Consider the following 19,864-nt stretch of genomic DNA (forward strand, 5'->3'; position numbering starts at 1 on the left):
GGTAAGATATCCTGGAACACTAACCCCACCCCCACCAATGGATTTCTTAGTCCTCAAATGGTTTCATGGGAAACCTTGCAGGATTGCCTTCTCTTTTTCGGAGCAAACACTGCCTTCACTAACCCCAGCCTTCTAAACCCAACCAAACCAAACCGTTTATGTTCTTGTGGGGTACAAATAATCTCTGGTTATGAATGGCTTTACCTAGGTAGAATAGAAGGATATTTCCCCTCACACTTCCTACAATACAAAATAAAAACAAAGCAAAGCATTGAATTAAAGACCCAAATGAGACAAAACGCATTCCTGCCTTGCAACCTTGGCTTTTAAAATCAGGCACTGCATCTTCAGCCCCTTTTTAAAGCTCATGGATTACAAAAAGCAGCCTTTATAAATTCATGGATGAGTTTAAAAGTCAGTTTCCTGGGCCTTAACAGCTGGTATCAGAATAGTATTATTTTAGCATGTCAATGGCAGTTAGACTCTAGAGAAAAGCATTAAAAATGACCAAAATTTAGCGACTAAGGGGTTCAATAAAGAGAAAGGACAACTAACACTGCTAAGTGCTTTGACTGGCAACTCAAGCAACACATATTTGCCAATAATTAGAAGTATATCACAGTTTATGTCATGACTCAAATATTAGTTCATATTATAAATGTCATAGCCAGAACAGCATTTTTTTAAAAAATTAGGGCTGTTTTCCCCCCACTTTTAAGAAAGTGGTCAATGATTATGTAAAATTATGGACACATTTCAAATATTTACCTGCCACCTAGTCTCCACTATCCTACACTGCATCAGTTCTTGCGGGCGTGGTTTTTTTCCTTTGGTGTGAAATTATAATCACCTTAACAAGGTTTTGTTTTTTTTGTTTAAACAATCCTTTTACACCATCCTACACACAATCCCCTCCCTAACACACAATGACACCAAACACTGACACATCTTAAGTGCTCAAGAATACTCGTGAAATTGATGACTACTGCTGCCTCAAACAGAGGCAGGTATCCTGACTCTAATAAATGATTAACTTATTAGCTTTGACGGTTAGATGGTTACTAAAGTTCTCATAATCTCTGAAAACCTACAAATGTGAGGCATATAAATAAAATATTAATGACTTCCTTCTTTCAGTCACTTAATATGACATTAAATACATGATAATAAATCCTGGTTACCTGAAGAATATGTCTAAAGGTCTGTAGGCTATTTTAAATTTAAATGTATTTATTTGTGCTGGGCAAATGCAACGTTTTTTATATTACCCAATGATGTGTGTGTATATGTATCCTGTATAAGAAGAGAGATTTTATAGATATCTCAAAGGAAAGAATGTCTTTGCATGTTCTCCATAAAACCTTGCACCTTTCAACAAGCAACAGCTCCTAGATATCTGTAAGAAATAAATATCCAGGATTTAAAGAATGATTCAGAATAATTTCAAATGTCATCTCTAATAATAATGGAATTGATCAATTTTTTTTTATAAAAGCCAAGGAGGAGATATCAGACAGATCTATTCTCTTGATGGAAGAGGCAAACTCTATCATCTGCGATATTTCAAATTATGCTAGTCAAATTAGAGTAGTCCATATTGTGTAGAAATTTCTAAACCAACCAGGGAAATGGACCAGATGAACTAGTATTTTCACCATTCCAATTGCTAGGTTCCTTTGAAATGTACTCTTTCAGAAACCCACTTTTATCTTTGCAGTAATGATTCAAGAGATTAAAAGAAGCCTTGAGTGTCTCGATTTGCTTACTCCAGTCCTATTGATGTACCACTGCTGTCTTGTCAAAAATCACTGAGAACATTGGTGAGTACAAGGTATTTTATTATTAGGACAAGAGATGAGACAGGTAGAGTAGAGCATGCAGTTTTCTTGGGTTTATATTTTCATTTCTGATTTTCAGGGATGGTGGTTTATTTAAATCATATTGGAATCCTCACAAGTGCCTAGACTTCTGAATGGGGACTGAAATTTTCCGTCTAACCAAAACTCAAGGATGCTGTCCAAAGATTTACTTCATTTATTGTTTTTCTTTCAAAGATTTACCTTTGAGTGTGACTCAGAAAGGAGAACCTAGACACAGTGAGTAGTAAAGATATATGGAGATTTTCTCCTTAATCCTATCGACTTAAAAAAGTTCTAATTGAATAATGGTCCAATTCCTATTATTCAGTTCCTAGCACAGGGATTTACAGAGATAGATGCTTACTAGATACTTTCAGAAAAGAATCTGAATGGTTTCTATTAACAAAGGAATGTAGATACTAGGGTGGCTTCTGTCCCTAGAGGTTGGCTATGTCATTGGTATTTCGACCACAACTACCTGTGTAAAAGGCAGTGAGGTTTGAAGGTACACAATTATTGCTCACACTGTTCAGTCCTCTAGTCAACACTTTGCTGGTTCTAAGTAGCTACAGTTGGGGTAGTGGCACAAATCAAGGAATCAAAGCCAGAGGAGAGAGGAACAAAGTCCACTTACCTTGACTGTTCTATCTGACCAGAGAAAATTAAAGCAACTGTAGCTTGGCAGAATGAGGCAGCTAGATAACCATGCAGCCAAAGAATGAGCTGGACTTACTGGCTGAAAAGTTCATTAATGTTTTGGCCTATGCGTTTATGGGCGACATCTATAACTACTATCACATGTCCACCAGACCACCAGGAAGGTGGCCTTGGAACACGTGTTGCAGATGAATTGCATACAACTCTTGAGAATGGCAATGAGACTAGGGACTTGTCGTAAAGGTCTGGGATCAGGGTTGGCCAGGGCTGTGAGTCACTGTGTTGGCACACTACCTCGCTCAGTTCAGTTGACTTATTTCAAGAACAGATCTATTAAGAGTATTTCAAAATTCCCTTTATGAGCCTACTTGGAGCTCACAATTCTCTGAGGCCATAGTGGAAGAAAGTCACAAAATGAAGCAAAACTATTAGATTTCACTTGGTTTATCACCTGTAGGAGATCTCAATGGCTCCCTGAGAACAAGATACCCTTTTTCATGTATTGCCTTCGTTTTTACCTCTCCCAGAGGCCCAGCCCCACACTTACCACACAGAAAATTCAGTAAAAATATCCAAGTATTCATTTTGAAAGTCTAAAAGCATTTCAGTTCTATTTCAGTTTGTGCTTCACTTATATAAATTCCTATTTTATTTGAAACAGTCAGCATCTCAAAACAGTTTTATATAGGTTTCAAAATGAAGCATTTCTACACCCTGGCTGTCTGAGAAGCCTTTAGATTTACTCTTACTTTACACTTATTTTAGATTTATACTTAGCTCTTTATTTTTAACTTCATAGATGCCTAAATGTTCTCCTTCCTCCCTTTCATCAATTTGTCTAAGTACACTGGGAAATCTACCCTTTGAGACCTACCGAGAATCACCTGACTAATGTAAAGATATTTTAATAAAATTAGATTTAATTGTTTCAACAAAGAAAAACTCTACAGTAAAATCTTAAAAGTTATTCATAATAAAACATTTGATATTTTTCTGTTGCTTTTAAAATGGACTTTTTATGTATATTTAATGCTTGTAAAGGATGCTCTTTATCTGTGTATATTGTTATTATGTACATGCAGACAATAAAATCAGAAGTCATCAACAATAATCTCAGTACAGTTGTGCAGTTTAACATTTACTGAGCATGTATTATACAGCCACTTTGACTTTAAAAAAGGGGGGTAATTAGCAAAACCGTGGTCACTCTCTTGAGCTATCAGGAGCCAAGTCTGGTGGTATATGCTTTCTTTTCTGGTGGTGGGAACTCTGACTTTTTATTAATAACTTCATTACAATCAATACTGAAGTTAGTAAAATGTGAAGGAAACTCTATTTTGCATAAATAAAATCTGGTCTGTCTTAGACTGATGTTTTGAAATTTATCTTAAACTTGTCATGATTGTGTGTATATACAAAAAACGTACAACCTGGTTCTTGTTCCTTTAATAAACAGGAGAACAGAATCTAAGGTCCCTAAAACTCAGCAGCAGGAAGTGGACTGAGTCACATCTAAGGAGAGTCCACTCTCATAAAAGGAGATCAATGGCCAGAAACAGAGCAGAATTTCAAGCAGGACGCTCTCATCAGCAGGTTAGGGACAGCCAATGCCAAGAAAATGAAGAGAACGTTCTCTGGAACTTAGAAGATGTACATATCAGGGAGCAGGGAGAAGAAAAGATAAATGCTAAGAAGTCAGTTGGCACCTTTATACAGAAGGGCTATGAAGAATAGGCGAGGGCAGCTAAGCCAGTGGCTAACAAAAAACATGTAATTCAAAAGGAAAGTATGCGACTCCTCTCAGGAGAGAGGGGGGAAAAGTGTATTCAGAGCTCCAAAACTTACGGTTACTAAGTAGAAGTAACAGAACTAGAGAAATAATCATGCTTCCTGTTGGTTGTTTTCAAATCTTGCTCTAAGCAATGCACAGCATAACAGAAATAAAGGTAAACTGAATCTATGTCTTTGGTTCAGTTAGGAAAGGGGTGTATGTATGGTTGGGTTTTTGTTTGTTTGAGTACAGGTAAATGGCCTGTCCCAGTGACGCATCCGTCCACTTCTTGACCCTGAATTAACCTCACCATTGGGTCTATGCTACTCTACATAGAAGTACTATTTTCTGTGTCTCTTGGGATTTAACTCATCCACTTAGAGATTATCTTTCTCCCTTTATTCCAAACAGAGATGACATAGCCCATAAAATAAAGCTTATCGGTCAGTAAAAACAGCTATAAGTTTCAAAACATGCATAATCTAGACCAGGGGGCCCCCACCTACAAAGGAGTAGCAAATCTGGCTCTTCACAACTTGTTTTTGTAGATTGTTTTATTAGAACATAGCCATGTCTATTCATTTATGAATTGTCTATGGTTGGTTTTGCACTGTAACAGCAGCGTTAAATAGCCGCAACAAAGACCTTGTGGCTTGCAAAGACAATAATATTCATTATTTGGCCTTTTGCAGAAAAAGTTTCTCTGAATAAAGGTATCAGCGTCTCCATGCCTATATTCAAATCCAAATTGGCCCTATCACCTACTAGTTGTATGATACTGGACAGTATGTTACTTAACCTCTCTGAGACTCAGTTTCCTCATCTCTAAAATGGGAATAATAACAGAATCCCTTTCCAGGACGCTGTAAGAAGGATTCAATATGATAATCCACGAACCTGGCACAGAATAAGTACTATGTCAGTATTATCTATTATTAACTAATATTATTCCCTTAAAATCCTTTATGCAAGGATATTTTGTTCTCTCCTCATTCCCTTATCCAGGATATACAGCTCTGAAACACTGGTAGGCATTTGGAATGAAGATTTCACCATTGAACTCTGAGAAAACCACATTTCTATGATGTGATTAAAATGAAGACAAATCGAGTTTAATTAAACATTGAGACTGGCAATTGTGCATCGGGCAGAAGCACATTTCTAGTAAATGTTTAATAATGTGATTACAGAGTGTACTGCATGCACCGGGATGTGAGAAACAACAGTAGATTTGCATGTGAATGTACATCTGTCAACCAAATGAATTCGAGCTCCACATACAGTGCACACTGGAACGCTCCTGGGAAACAGATGGAAAAGTAGGGTAGCAGAAAGGGAGAGGAGTGTAGGAACAAACAAATCTGTGTAGAATCCCAGTGTTGACACTTTCTGGCCCCGTGACTGCAGCAAATACGCTCAAACTCCTTGAGCCTTGGTTTATTCTTCTGTAAAAGAGGGAGATTAATATTTCTCTCTTGCGATCATTGGACAGATTACACTAAGTGAAACAATCTATGCACGATGCCTGCCCATTAGTTCCCTCAGTGTGAAAGATGTAGGTCAGGTCACAGTTTACGCTTGTGTATGTCTAGGTAGGGGAACAGAACTTGTTAGCATTGTCCTAGAGAGCCCAAGGTTACAGCCCAAATTCCATCCTATGCCCACCCTTGTCTGGTCCTCAGGCTCCATCAGACACTTACGTGTGCCACTGAACCCAGATCTCACCTGATAGCACCCTGTTGCACTCTTTGGAACTGCAGGTACAATGTAGTATAGAGCATAGAAGCATTAAGTTTGCTTCTAAGAGATACAGACTTGAGTTGCAGGTCTTTAAGTACTAGTTTATGACCCTGGGAGTTAATGTCATAAACCTCCATATTCCTATCTGTAAAATGGTGACAAAAATAGTCTCTACCTCTTAGGGCTACTGTGAAGATTTAATATAAGAACCCAGTTCAGTGCTTGAGACTGAATAACTGCACAATCAAATTCAGTATTAAGATTATCTTGCTTGGGTACATGCATTCCTCTTCCACTAGACTATAAAATCCTTGAGGGCAGGGGTTTTGTTTTATTTCCCACTGTATGGCCATCACCTAGCTTGGATTCACATGTAAAGTAGACTTTGAATAAATATTTGTTGAATGGTGAATGAATGAATGCATAAGGAGACCACTCCACTCAAACCCACTCCACTGATGAGGAAGGAGATTAGCAACACCTTTTTTTATATATAAAAGGCAACATCAGTTAATAAAAAGACATTTGAAGTGTTTCTGCTATTTGAAAATGCAATATAAAATTTTTTTCTGGCCTATTATTCACTTACTTCCTTAATTTGTTTTGCTATAACCTTTAGCTTTTGACTTAAACTGTCATTTTCTAATTCTGTACCTGGTCCCCAAGTGTTCTTATGCAGCACTGCTTATCCATCACTGGCATTTGTCAGATCCCTCCAACCAGGCCAACACAATGTCAGGGACTTACGGTAAAGCTATAAAACTACCATGTGGAAAAGAAATGCACCTCATGGCGCAAACTGTAACTATCACTGGGAATCTAATTCAATCCACATTAACTTCATGAACTGAAGATTAAAAGTGCCTCTTTAACCTTGACTCATCTGTCCTTCTTCCTCTGACCCTCCTTTCCCCTTTCTTTAGCCTGCTGGGGTATTGACAGGGATTTCAGAGGAGTGGAAGGTCTTTATCTCTTTGAGATGAGCTGCAATATGATTACAATCGATTTGAGTGATTTACAGTTTAGAGTGCCTTTCATTACCCTCTGTGCTTTATAGAATTATAAATGACATACTGTATGTGAATATATATTATTATTATTGGATATTTATGTACTATTTTCCTCGAAGAAGCTAAACATTCTTTTTTAGGCTTTAAATAACTATAGGGACCCTGCAAACTCGTGCAAAGCTTAAACTGAAGAGACTGAAAATTGGGAAGTTTTCCTATAAATAAAGCTATACTCTTGGGTGTGTGTTAGGACATTTGCTGCCCACATAACTCTGGGGCAGAGAGAAAACAGTATAGGGTAATTGTGTTTTAGGTTAGGATAATAATTCTAGATTTTCATAATTAAGAACAAATTCTGCAGGCCATAATTTCATTTACTACTTAAACTGGAGCTTCTCTGTGACAATAGGACAAATAAAACTTGTAATTCACTTAGCCCAGCTTTGAAATTATGCAATATTTGATGACTGGTTTAATTCAGAAGAATTCTTATTATAAAGGCCTTGCAAAGAGTAAGATGTTATTAGTATTTTTATGTCACACTATCTCAAATGAAATTTGAAAATCACATAACATTGTGACCATACTGTAATTCTAATCTTCAAAGTATCATTCCATGGATTTGGTTTAATAAAAATGTACTCACTGTTCATAGAAATTAAGAAATCTTTTTTGTTACATTCCTACTTAAATAGTGCCTAGAAGTGACCCTCAAATTTCTCATAACTTATTTCATTGAGTCCCTGGACTATAATACGTATAATATTTAACTTAGGGGTAAATAAACAATTATCGTGCACATTTTAATTAGTAAAAATCCAGTTTCTTTAAATCCAAAGACAGTCTACTGAAGATGAGAAAAACATAAACCAGGACTTAAAACTAAGGTGCGCATTTTATAAAGTCCTACAGAATTTTCCAGGAAAATTATTCTTTTGCTCAACAGCCCTCTAGATCAAAAGGACTGCCCTGTTCACAAATAAATCTCTTTAATTACTATAATTGCTATCATATTATCTGATAGACAGCTTCATCATTATGACAAGCTCCTTTGTGTGCTATTTAATTATTTTATAAATAACCTTGAGTCATGTGTTAGCTTAATGTCGCAGGAGCACATGCCATGTGTCCATGTGCTCACGTGCTATGTGTGTCTGTGTCTATCAGAAATGTTCTTCCCTTCCATAGGATGATTAAGTATATATGTAAGCATATGTGAATATATGTAAATATATGTTACATACATCTATGTACACATGCTTGTCTTTTTGTCTTCTGGGTGGTTATGTTTAATTTTAGCATTAGGCAGAAGCCCACAGTTTGCCTTGAAACTCTCATCAGCTTCTAAGAGACATTTACAGGGAGAGAAAGGCTCTAGGTTTGATAGCAGTAATTGTATTTAACTTGTAAGATACAAGGCTATTTATCTTGTAGCTGGGAATTCACAGAAGAGAAAGGAGGTTTGTCTGATAAAACAAAAATTAAAGAAAAAATACTAAGCACTCTCTCATTCTCCAAGTAAGACCATGAAACAGTAAAATAGACTTTCATTTAATAATTTAATAAAGCTCTTCCTGTCCGCTTAGATATGTTCCTAGAAGGTAAAATGGGATCATGAAAGGAAAGACGCTGCAAGTCCCCAAGGCCTGAGCGATGGTGTAGAGGAAGGCAAATGTCATAAATGCCCAGGTTAGTGCTGACTTCTAACTTGGCAGAAATTGAAAATTTAACTTGAGAGAAAAATTCTAAATTGTCAAGACTTGGGATAAGACCAGAATTCCTGGGGCTTGCAAGTGTTCTAGGGTATCAAAGTGAATCCCTGGAAGGAGCAGAGTGTGATGAAAAACTAGAACTCTCAAGTCAGGTGGTCTTGGGCTGGAGCACGCTGTGAGCCAGGTAAGTACCTGAGCTCTTAGAACTGTTCTTAGTCTGTAAAATGGGGATAGTACTAACATTGACCTCTAGTGTTATATTAAGGCTAAATAAGATATTGAACATAAGGTACAGAATATGTAGTAAACGCTCAACCAAGAGCAGCCATCACCATCTGGATGAGTTTGGCCGAGAGATGGTGGCATCTCCATTTTCTACATCTCCGGGACAACAGCCCCATGAACTGAGTGGAGTTATTATCCCAGTGACTGTGTAAAGACAAAACACGTTAGATGAGTTCAGAAGATGTATGAAGGTAAAGGCCCATTATTTTATTAATGGTATAAATGAAGATTTACATTATGTAAAACAGACAGAAGGAAATAAGAGACAGTATATCCTAGTCCTGCACCGTCCAATACCAGCCACGAGCCACTAGCCTCATAGTGTCAGCCTGAGGATTGAGTGAAACATGTATTTAAATCCCTCAGTGCCTACGACATAATAATTGCACAATAAAAGTAAACCTTTAGGGCCTCAGTCATACCAGTCACATTGCAAGTGTGGCTACGTGCGGTTAGTGGCTACCATATTGCACAGCACCAGCACGCAGTCTGAATGAAGAAAAAGAGACATTTTTAGCTTTCTAAATATCAGTGATTCTCAAACCTAGCTGCATATAGAATCACTTAGGAGCTCCCTAAAAATACTGATGTCTGGACCAGTGCTTCTCAATTTTTACTGTGCACATGCGTCACCTGGGGACCTTGTTAAATTCAGATTCTAATTCAGTAGGTTTGGGGTGGGGCCCAAGGTTCTGCATTTTTAACAACCTCCCAGGTGATACTGAAGCTGCTGATACAGGGACCACACCCCAGACCGATTAAATCTGATTACCTGGGACTGGGGCCTGAGCAGCCACAGAGTTTTAAAAATTCCCAAGAGAATATCATTGGCAGCCAGGTTAAAGGATGCTGCTTCACACACACACACACACACACACACACACACACACACACACACGTCACCAACCCTAGCAAGTTAAAAGTCCCTTGGAAATGGAAACTCACCTACCTGTGAGTCCTAATTCGTTCCTGACAAATTGGAAAAAAAATGACTATTTAGCAATGCAAGTATTTAGCATGCACTGGTTTGATTAATTGATACATTTTGTGACCAAATGTTTGAAGAACTTATTGCAAGGTGATTTTAAAATGTACTTAGCAATGTTCAAACACATTCACTCAGTAAGCCTCTCTCGTGTTGATGCTATATCGCTACAGTCTTAAAACCATGCTCAAATATGGCTTTCCCTTTGGGTTGTATTTATGCTTCCTATTCCCTTTGCAGGACTTCACTATCTATGTTTTTTTTGCAGTCGAACGGAAAGTAACACTAGTCCTGAACGGATGAATGAGCAGGTAGATGGGGCTTACTTTAATGTGTGCTTCAAATCTGGCAAGGCCTCAAATGTTTGCAGGCAAAGACGAAAGAAAAGGAAAGAAAACCTCCTGGCTAGGAATTAATGAAAACCCAAGGCCTGAGAACTTTCAGCATTATGTCAAGTACGCAGACTTGTTTTTAACCCTTCAAAGTCTCAATAATCTAGGATGAGATGTGAACAAAAAAAATCTCTCTTACCCCCATGCATACTGTCTAAACAATGAAAGGATAATGAGCATTTGAAATAAAATATGTTGGAGACTTTCTATAACTCGGTAATTCTCAAATGGGGGCAGTTTTGTCCCCCAGCAGACAATTGGCGTTTGTGGAGACGCTACGGGCATCAAGGGGGTGGAAATTACGGATTCTGACAAACATCCTACAATGCACAGGGCAGCCCCGCCCAGCAAAGAATTATCCAGCCCCAAATCTCAATAGCATCAAGGCTGAGGAACGCTACTAACTAAACGAGTCCAGGCAAGGACGTCTATTTGAGGATACTCTAATGGAATAAACAACAAAACTAATAACCGCGTGTCAGTATCAATAAAATTGATAGGAGATAGGAAAATGAGAAAGAAATTTGAGGGGGTGCAATCTGAGTATCAGGATAGGAATCCTGAGTCTGCCCCTCAACTGTGTGATATCGGGTAAGTTATTTTGACTCTCAGAGCCTCAGCAATGTAACCTTAATATGAGTATGGTGGTAATAATACCAAAGCAAGTACCCTCATAGGAGGGAGTGAGGCACACACGCAGTGATGCGTAGGAAGGCACTTAGAGCATCAGTAAGCACTATAGAAATGTTTTTACTTTCAGTCCCTATAAAGAAAATGTTCTTTGGAATTTGAAACATTCAAATATAAAGAAAGAGTTTTCCCATCCAGTGTCCTTGAAGGGGAGCCACGTCTACATCTTTGCCATGATCTGAGTTGGGTGGTCAAGCAGGACTGAAGCATAGGTCATCGGTGGACATTTTACTGACCGAGGAAAGGGAAACCAATCAAGAGCACTTCCATGAACTTAGTGTGCGATATCAAGGAAAAGGGAAAAAAAACATTGAGACTCTGCTCTCCTCAGCACCACCTGTCATGGGAAGATGGAAAGTCTTACACATTGAAGCTGCTTATCAGTCTTCATTTTCCAGGAAGCCTGGCTCTGACCTAAAAAGCCCCTTCCTGTACCATGTTCAGTGTTCTGAAAGCCCTGATGACATAACCAGTCACCTATTCACAGCAGAGACAGGATCTTTAACAGCCCCAGTCAGCTCAGCCTCCCAGGGGACCTGGAGCTGGGGCTAAAATTAATTCCTCCTGCTCAACTCACCGTTCACCTCCCCCCTCTCGTCCCCTCCACTGCATTGTGTCAAGACAGCAATTAGAGGCTTTATAAGGAACATTTGTCAGTGCCTGGATAACTCTGGGCTGATTCTTCTTTTACTTCCCTCTCGTGTTCCTTAGCCTTTCTATTTTCAGGTTCAAAGAAAGAAGCTGCTTTTGAGTTATAGCTCCCAGAATTAAGTGATACAAGATTCTGATGGCTATAGAAGTATTTTCATTTTGGATCCTTCCTGATTCACAAAAAGTCAATGCTACATGCCATGGGCCCAGCTGGTTTCTAAATACTTCACAGTGGGATGTTTCAGTAGAGGCACATAAAATCCTATAAATGAGTATGAGAAGGTTCTGGAGTTGACCCACTCATCCCGGTGCACAGGGACCTGGAGAGCAGACACGGCTTCCTGAGAGCACGCCTTCTGAGTGAGATGACGTAAGTGGCTATTCTGTAGGAGTTATATTCCTCTACTGTTTAAACGTTAGCTATAGACAAGTAGCACAACTGAACTCCTCTTGTTGGTCTATAGACTTACCACTAGTGGTGAAACAGAATGGCTTGGAAAAAGAATGGATACATCATTTTTGCAGAAACTGTGTCAAGACTGCATGACCAGGTGGCTTTATTTTTTGATACCTAGATACAGGGCTTATTTTGATCTTATCGTTTAAAATAAATTAAATAAATATTGCCAGATTGCTCTAATGGAGCTTTAACTTTAGCAAAATGGATCCTTTCAGTAGCACAGGGAAGCAGGTGGGAGAGAAAATAAGGTATCCAAGGCTGAAAAAGTGAGCCACTCCTAGGAAGTCCTAGTCCAACTAGAATGTTGGACTTCCCAAAGCCATTTTCCAATCTAGGCAATGGAGTAAGGTGACAGCTCCTTTAAATACTCAGTATTCTTTGAGTTGCTTCATGGAAGCACATTGCCATCGTTGTTAGGAGGACAGCTTCGTCTCATTACAAATGAGTCTTTTAGCCCAGCTAAGAAGACTTTTCTTTTTTAGAAGAGGATTTTCGACTCCGCGTCTCACAATAACCACCTTTGTGTGGTTACTGATCTTTGGAACATGATACTTTAAGAAAAGGAATAAATCTAAGATGACACAAGAAAGATGCTCATTTCTATCTATTCATCTTTCAAAATATCCCCCAATTTGCTATGGGAGCAATATTGGAAATTGTGCTCAGCTGGGAACAGGAGACTCTGGTCCTAGTTCTGTCCCTCATTTACTATTCTCTCATGACTATTCTCTCATAGAAAAAACACAATATCTTCCTGGGTCTCATTTTAAATTTGAAATGGAGAATAAAAATACCTACCCTACCTAATTTACAGGCTATTTAATAGTCAAAATGAAGTAGTCTATATGAGTGAATATATAATAGCAAAAAATGCTACTCAAATGTTTGGTAATCCTCATAGCTAACGTTCATTGTGTATTGACTTAACTGACCCAGCATTATGTTGGGTATTTTACATGCATATTCACATTAGCCCTAGAAAGTAAGTATTATCATCATCCCATCGTATAGACTCGGAAACAGAGACTTGGGAGGTTCAATATCTTGCCTAAGGTTTGGAACTGGATCACCAAATAGGAGGAATAAGCACTTACCTAGAGAACCAAGAAAGCGGAGAGGGTAACAAATGAGAATGTGGGGAGGAAGAATCTGCTATATTTTGCAAGCATTATAGTGATCATCAGAGAAGAAAAGTCAGAACTGTTAGAAATTCTTATACTTAGTTTATAGTTGTTATATTTTGAATTATTTGTGGGGACATGCACCAAATATTTTAGTGCTTAGGGCTTTCAAGGTCTTAATCTAGTGGGCCTCAGAATTATAGCTAACGGCACCAAGATCCCAACTCTAGCCAGTTGACTCCAAAGCCCATACTTATAACTGCTTTACTGTATCATGTCCTGTAATAACAACACATATTATTACCAAATGACAGTTACCAACAGTTACTAGTAATAATGGTTTTCAGTGGGAAGCAATGCCATTAAAGAAAGGTTTGTTCTGTTTTGAAAACATAGGAAGCAACCCGTAATTTGGAACTAAACATACAAAGAGATAGGCACACAAGGGTCACTGGTTTTCTTACATATATGTGGTTTTAAAAATGACCATTAAAGAGCCTTCTCATTTCTGGCAGCAAACTCAGAATCCTATATTGGCTCAGGGCAAGTGGTTAGCATCAATTTAGAATCTTTGAAATTCCTAATAGAAACACAACAGACCCTACAGCAACAGTATCAGGGCCAATGATAATATGCATAGAGAGGGATTGATTTTTCTTATGAACAAGTTAACAGTTTTTAAGATTTTAGGCTATTTCGATTCCTCCCATCGCTCCTCCCCCAGAGTTTAAGAAGCATTTAAAAATCAGGTCTATTAGTGTCTAGTGCATTTGGATGATGATGAGAATTCACAGTAGCTGCTAACACCTCTGGCTTTCTTCAAAGTCTCAAAGATAAATGCACACGGTCATTTTTGTGCCTTAATCTAAGAAGTGCTAAGAGTAGTATGTGAAAAGACTCCCAGCAGAGACTGAGCTGGATATGGTACAGAGACTGAGATGGTAGATAAATGAGTGGGCGGGGCTTCTTGCTTCAGTATTTTGGGGGTCTTGTATGCTCCTTGTGAATGCTCCCATAATACTTAAAGCAGACATAGGAAGACCCTGGCTAACAGAGGAAAAACCCAGTAGCACAGTTACTTCTAATTGGCATTTAAAGAAAAGTAATGCTAACTTAGGCATGAAAAAATAATCACAGCCTTCAAGTCATTCAACATTCTTGGGCCACAAATAGGCAAATTTACGTATTTCTCTCAAGTGTGATGATTATTAGCTAAAGGGCTCTTACATTTCTGGAAATGTGCTTCCGGCTTCCTTACCTCTGTGCTCACCTCACTATAAAGGAAGTAAGAAGATAACAGTGAGAAAATGATGGGCCGTTTGGAGTGTAGGAGATAGAGAGTTAGACATAGCATAAATGCCCACATTAGTGACAAGTTCAATATTCTGAGCTATTCTCTTGCATCTACCAGGTGATAATGTAATGATGGAGCAAAGGCCTTTAGCTAAAGTATTTTCCCTTCCATTCCTGGCACTCTTATGATCAGGGTTCAGGGCTCTTTCCTGGTAGAAGTGAGAGATGAGAGGGAAAGCTAAGGGATTATTTGAATGATCTTTTGAAAGAAGGCAACCTTTCCCCCCATTGTCCTTGATTTGGCCATCTGGCTCTGGGAGTTTGTTGGTGAATGCTCCTTGACTATAAAATTTCAACAGATGATCAGCCCCTCTCCCTCCCACACCAGCATGCCTGCTATTAAAATGCCTACTAGGATCAACCTCTGAAAATCAAGGCAGGCTAGTGTAAGTGAGGGAGCAAAAACTGGCCAAGTCAACGAAATGAATGGAATTCCACCCGTAGTTTTTCTCTCATTGTTACTGTGACTTGATGTTCATCATCTCAAGTTTAGTAAACTTCCTTTCACAGTCTTTCTGCCATCTCTGGCCATCTGTATGTTCAAGCACACCACAGAGCCCAGATCTCATATTGATTATTCCATGATTACTGACAATAGTTTATTTTAGAGATGGTGTACCCTTCCCTCCATTGCTCATCCTTTGCAGTGCCCCGGAAAATCCATAATCATTGTATTTGGTATGAGCCAGTCAGCAGTATTAATCAGATGGACAAAGTAAGTGTTCAGTGCATAGTTAGTAAGTCTCCAGAAGCTTCCTGTACTGGACCAAGTCTGAAAGAAATCACTTCTTTTTTCATCCAAAAAAATATGAATGTGTGCCTAATATTCAGTGTTTTAATGATGTGGTGACAGTCATGAGAAAATCACCAGTTAGAAGTAAGAATGGGAGAACAAAAGAGAGTCTGGTCATTGAGAGTAAAACATGTACCTGTGGGATAATGCTCATTCACTGGCCAGTTGTCCACCTGAAGCGTGGCATTGCCGCCGTTCCTGGTAAAGCGCACCACGTGGTATTTGCCATCATTTACCGGGGTCCTCTCCTCTTTGATGGAGATGTCAACTGTGCCAATATTGAAGACAACTCCAATTTTCCCCTGTTCCTATAATAAAGAAACACAAAAGGCAAGTTATCACTAACCACAAGGTTTTCTCCCTTTAAAGTTGATCCTCCAACTAACAATGAATCTGTAGGTACCCAGAGAGAGCTGTCGGCTTGAAGTTAATAATAGTATCCTACATTTCTCCGTGGGCTTTCATCCTGAACATAAAAGCCAATGATACAAAACCACCCAAATTGCTCTCAGAGGCTGCACTGCACAGGTTACATCATTGGATTGCCCTCAACAGATATCAAAGCTGGAACCACAGAACTACCTAACAAGTGAGTAATGACACTGCAAGGTTCTGTGAGATGAATTAGGCATGTTTTCTAGAAGAGGCTAATCAGACACTGAATTGTAGGTTACTTCACAATTCAGATTTAGGATTAAAGAGGAAATGCAAGCCTGCTTGCACTCTGGGGGCAAACAAGGCCAAGAGGAGGGGTACAGAATGGTTAGGAGCCCAAACCATAGGAGCTAGCGCTATAGACTTACTCTTGGTGATACTTTCTGTAGGTATAAAGAAATAGGAAATGTATCCTCAGTGGGGCCCAGTGAAACTGAACTGGGGTTTTCCAAGTCAGAAGCTGGCACCCTTCCCACACTTGTAGCCCTATTCCTAAGGTTAAGTCAAAGAAGGAGGTAATATTCAGCGCTATAGCCTTATGTTACACAGCAGAAAAGAACCTCTGGGGCCCTACATAGACTTCTGGGAGGGAAAACACAATGAATTCCAGAAGAGTAACATTAGGGCAATGAAGGTGATGGTGGTGGTGGTGACACATCCACACCCTGGGAAGTGCCCAGAAACACTGAAATATAAATAACGATGTTATTAAAACTCTTACTCTTCTCCTTTAATAACCTATGACTAAGAGTTGGAATTAGTATTCAGAAGAAGACACAAAATGAAAGTAACCTCACGGATCAGATATAATCAGTCTCTCACAATCTCTCTGAAAGGTATCAGCACGCAGGGTGTCAGGAAATGGGCAAGGAGAGAAAAGAAACATCTTTCTCCATTTCTCTAAGAGTCTGGCTTATTGGCAAACGGTTGGACTTTCAAAAACAATAAAATTTAGTTGTGATTCTGATGTTCTGCAAGACTGAGTCACAGTATTTGTCCACATAGTCTCTGTTATCCTCTATTTCCTTCTATTCAAGAAGAAGGAGAAGGAGGAAGCAGGGGAGGAAAGGAAGGAGGAGGATATGGGAAAAGAAGTCCAGAATCCACACAAACTAAGACATAGGAAAGACTTCACTGAATCTCAAGTTTAGTAACTTTGGTTCATCCATTCATTCATTCAATACCTAAATACACTATTCATTAAGCACTCACTATGCTTAAAGTCAATAAATTGAGACTTCTCATGAGATTTTAGGTACTGGTTTCCATATAGTTTGCTAGACTTCACTTATTTTTCCAAAAGACAGGCTTTCCTTAACTAGCCAATTTTCCTTTAGTTATGTGAACACATCTTGTGCCCAATAAAAGGATGAATAAGGACCTAGGAGCCTGAATCGTAAAAAGTAGGAATCTAGGCTGATCAAAAGAGGCTGATTTCAGCATGCAGGGATGCTGAGATACAGGGTGGACATCATTGCTTCCTTTGTGCCCTGATAGCACAGCACACAATGTAAAGTGGTGTCTGCAATACCCATGTTCTGTTCTCTGGGAGAAGCAATTCAGGTGCCTCCCCAAATGGTGACTAAACATACTCATTTTCTTAAGTTTCTAAGAAACAGGATTTCTTAAATCGCTGTTTATTGGGACACTGTGTTCTCAGCTTTGTTTTGTTTTGTTTTGTTTTCCTATCTCTGCACCTCCAGCACTAAACAAAATACCTACTGTTAAAACATGATGCATGGATAAGTGAACCTGATGCTCGGTTCTTCTGCATCTTTCATGCCCATAATTAATAATATTATGATCCATTTTATTCTTTCTCCTTAATTCTCTGGGAATGCAGAAACGACAATATGACTTTTCTGCTTTCTCTTAAAGAGTTGGCATGCACTTCTAAGGATGTGTGTGTGTGTGTGTGTGTGTGTGTGTTGGTACCTAATCACCCTCGTGCCTAAATAAGCAAGGCTATAATAACCTGAGTCATAATCTTTTTAGCAGAATTGAAGGACTGGAGGAGTGAAAAAACCATGACTGCAGACACCATTACTCCTCTGCCCACCCCACAAATGTGGACTGTTTATTGCATCACTGTTCCTCAATGAGAAACCACTGTATAAATCCTGGATGCATGTAAAGGACTGCTAGTGATTCAATTCACCTCAGTCACTAATTAATCATGGATGGAGAGGAGACCTTTAGACCAGCCTTCTGCAGCTTTTCAGCAGCAGCAGTGGCAAAGTACAGTTCTGGCTCACAGAGTAGGCTGATCAGTGAGATATCTTCTTGGGCAGATTTTCTGCAAGATCCATAATAGATTCAGGAAAAGAGAAGATTTAATCTCTGCCAGAATAAATATTTGGTCCTTATCTTAGGCGCCACACATTCGCTATTGCAATCACTGTTTTGGGGAGGTCTTCTTAATCCTGCTAGCACATTGCCAATGTCAGTGGAGACCCTTACTCAGATGTTTCATTGTGTTTCCTGCAGTGGTAAATGTGCCTGTGCTGGACCTCAGATGTGGTCTTTTCACTCGCAGTAATGAAATCTCTAATGAGATTTCATTACTGCAACCTCCTTGTCATTTGTCATGGGACCACAGTGGCATTATAATCTGTGGCTAACTGCTTTGTCTCAGTTTATTATAAGCTTTGTGACAAATACCCAAACAGTTGCCCAGGCTTGAATCCATCATGCTCAGCTGCCATGAAAATAAAGTGTGCTGGCTCATGTGTCCAGAGAAGAGATGAAGTGAAGGATAAAAAGCACTGGCTTTGGAGTCAGCCCTGACTAACCTGGGGCAAGTTACTTAACTTTTCTGAACCCATTTCTTGATAATATATTATGGGGATAGGATACTAGCTTTACATACTTTGGAGGGCTGTTATAAGGCTGAAATGTTATAATTAACATGACAGTACTTTATGAATAATAAAATATTATACCAGTATAAGGTATACATGAGATCAAGAGAAGGAAACCATCCAATCATTTGACTATTTAAAACACTGTGATTGCTGGAGAAGTTCACTGGTTCGATATGATAAACATGGGTTTTAGCATATCTTGGTTCAAATAATACCTCTGATTCTTAAAGCTGCATGACCTGGGGCAGGTTGTTTAACTTCTGGTGTTTCTTTTATAAAGGATCATGTGGAGGGAGAAAGGCAAATGGCAGTGAGGATTTTAGGAGAACACATATGTGTGAAGCACCTGGCACAAAGCTGTGCATATTTTGGGACCTCAATAATTGTAAGTCACCTCTTCTCTTTCTTCCCCCCCGCCATTAGTGCAGGTGACACTAGTGGCATGAGCCAAGGACTGGTTGGCTTGGCAACACTGTCATTAAGAAATATTGTAAAAATAAATGTACATTTTAGCAAATAGAACACTAAAAAAACCAACATTTGCATGGTTGATTTCTTGCCACGATTCGGTAGTTGCTCTCTCTCCACATTCCTTGGTGCCTTTTATAAGCCTCTCCGACATAAGCAAAAGTGTAGGTGCAAAAACAGCATGACTATAAATTTTAATAACTCCATACCCTTCACCACTAAAGTTGCTACCAAGGCAATCACTTCAATCTATGTTACTCCTTGATGTTAAAAACAAAGACAAGTGGTAAATCAGAAGACATTACCAAAGAATCCTCAAGTGCATTCAGGGAAAAACTGAACAGTACAGAAAATGGCTGTCTTTAAATAGCCAGTAAGTCATTCTTTATCAGTAATGACTCTTTATGAGCCCACATGGTCTCTCAAATTAGTCCAGCTCCACCTTTCTGACCCTCCATCAGCCAAACAGCACTGATTGCTATGGAGGTGACCCAAGAGATGCTACCAACACCAGGGTCAGATTTCAGGAGCGGAAATGCACAGGGGCAAGAAATATCCTCAGGAATAAAGAACTCCCTGAAGGCGATCTCTTCATTCATTCCAGAGCGCCCCAGGGGA

The 19,864-nt window shown here is 39.1% G+C and overlaps 1 protein-coding gene across 20 annotated transcripts in view; it reads right to left on the bottom strand.

Moving 5' to 3' along the window:
• The window catches only part of NRXN3 (neurexin 3), a gene marked incomplete at both ends in the record, with an annotated part of 1,628,308 nt that overhangs the window by 175,237 nt on the left and 1,433,207 nt on the right, over positions 1-19,864 (bottom strand). For all 20 annotated transcript variants that reach the window (XM_082647291.1, XM_082647290.1, XM_082647293.1 and 17 more), the window contains one exon: positions 15,616-15,787. In XM_082647291.1, the coding sequence (XP_082503417.1) occupies positions 15,616-15,787 (172 nt within the window). The remainder of the gene's footprint in view (positions 1-15,615; positions 15,788-19,864) is intronic.

This window comes from Grampus griseus, assembly GCF_964374135.1.
Source record: "Grampus griseus genome assembly, chromosome: 2".
Taxonomy (NCBI): Eukaryota; Metazoa; Chordata; class Mammalia; order Artiodactyla; family Delphinidae; genus Grampus; species Grampus griseus.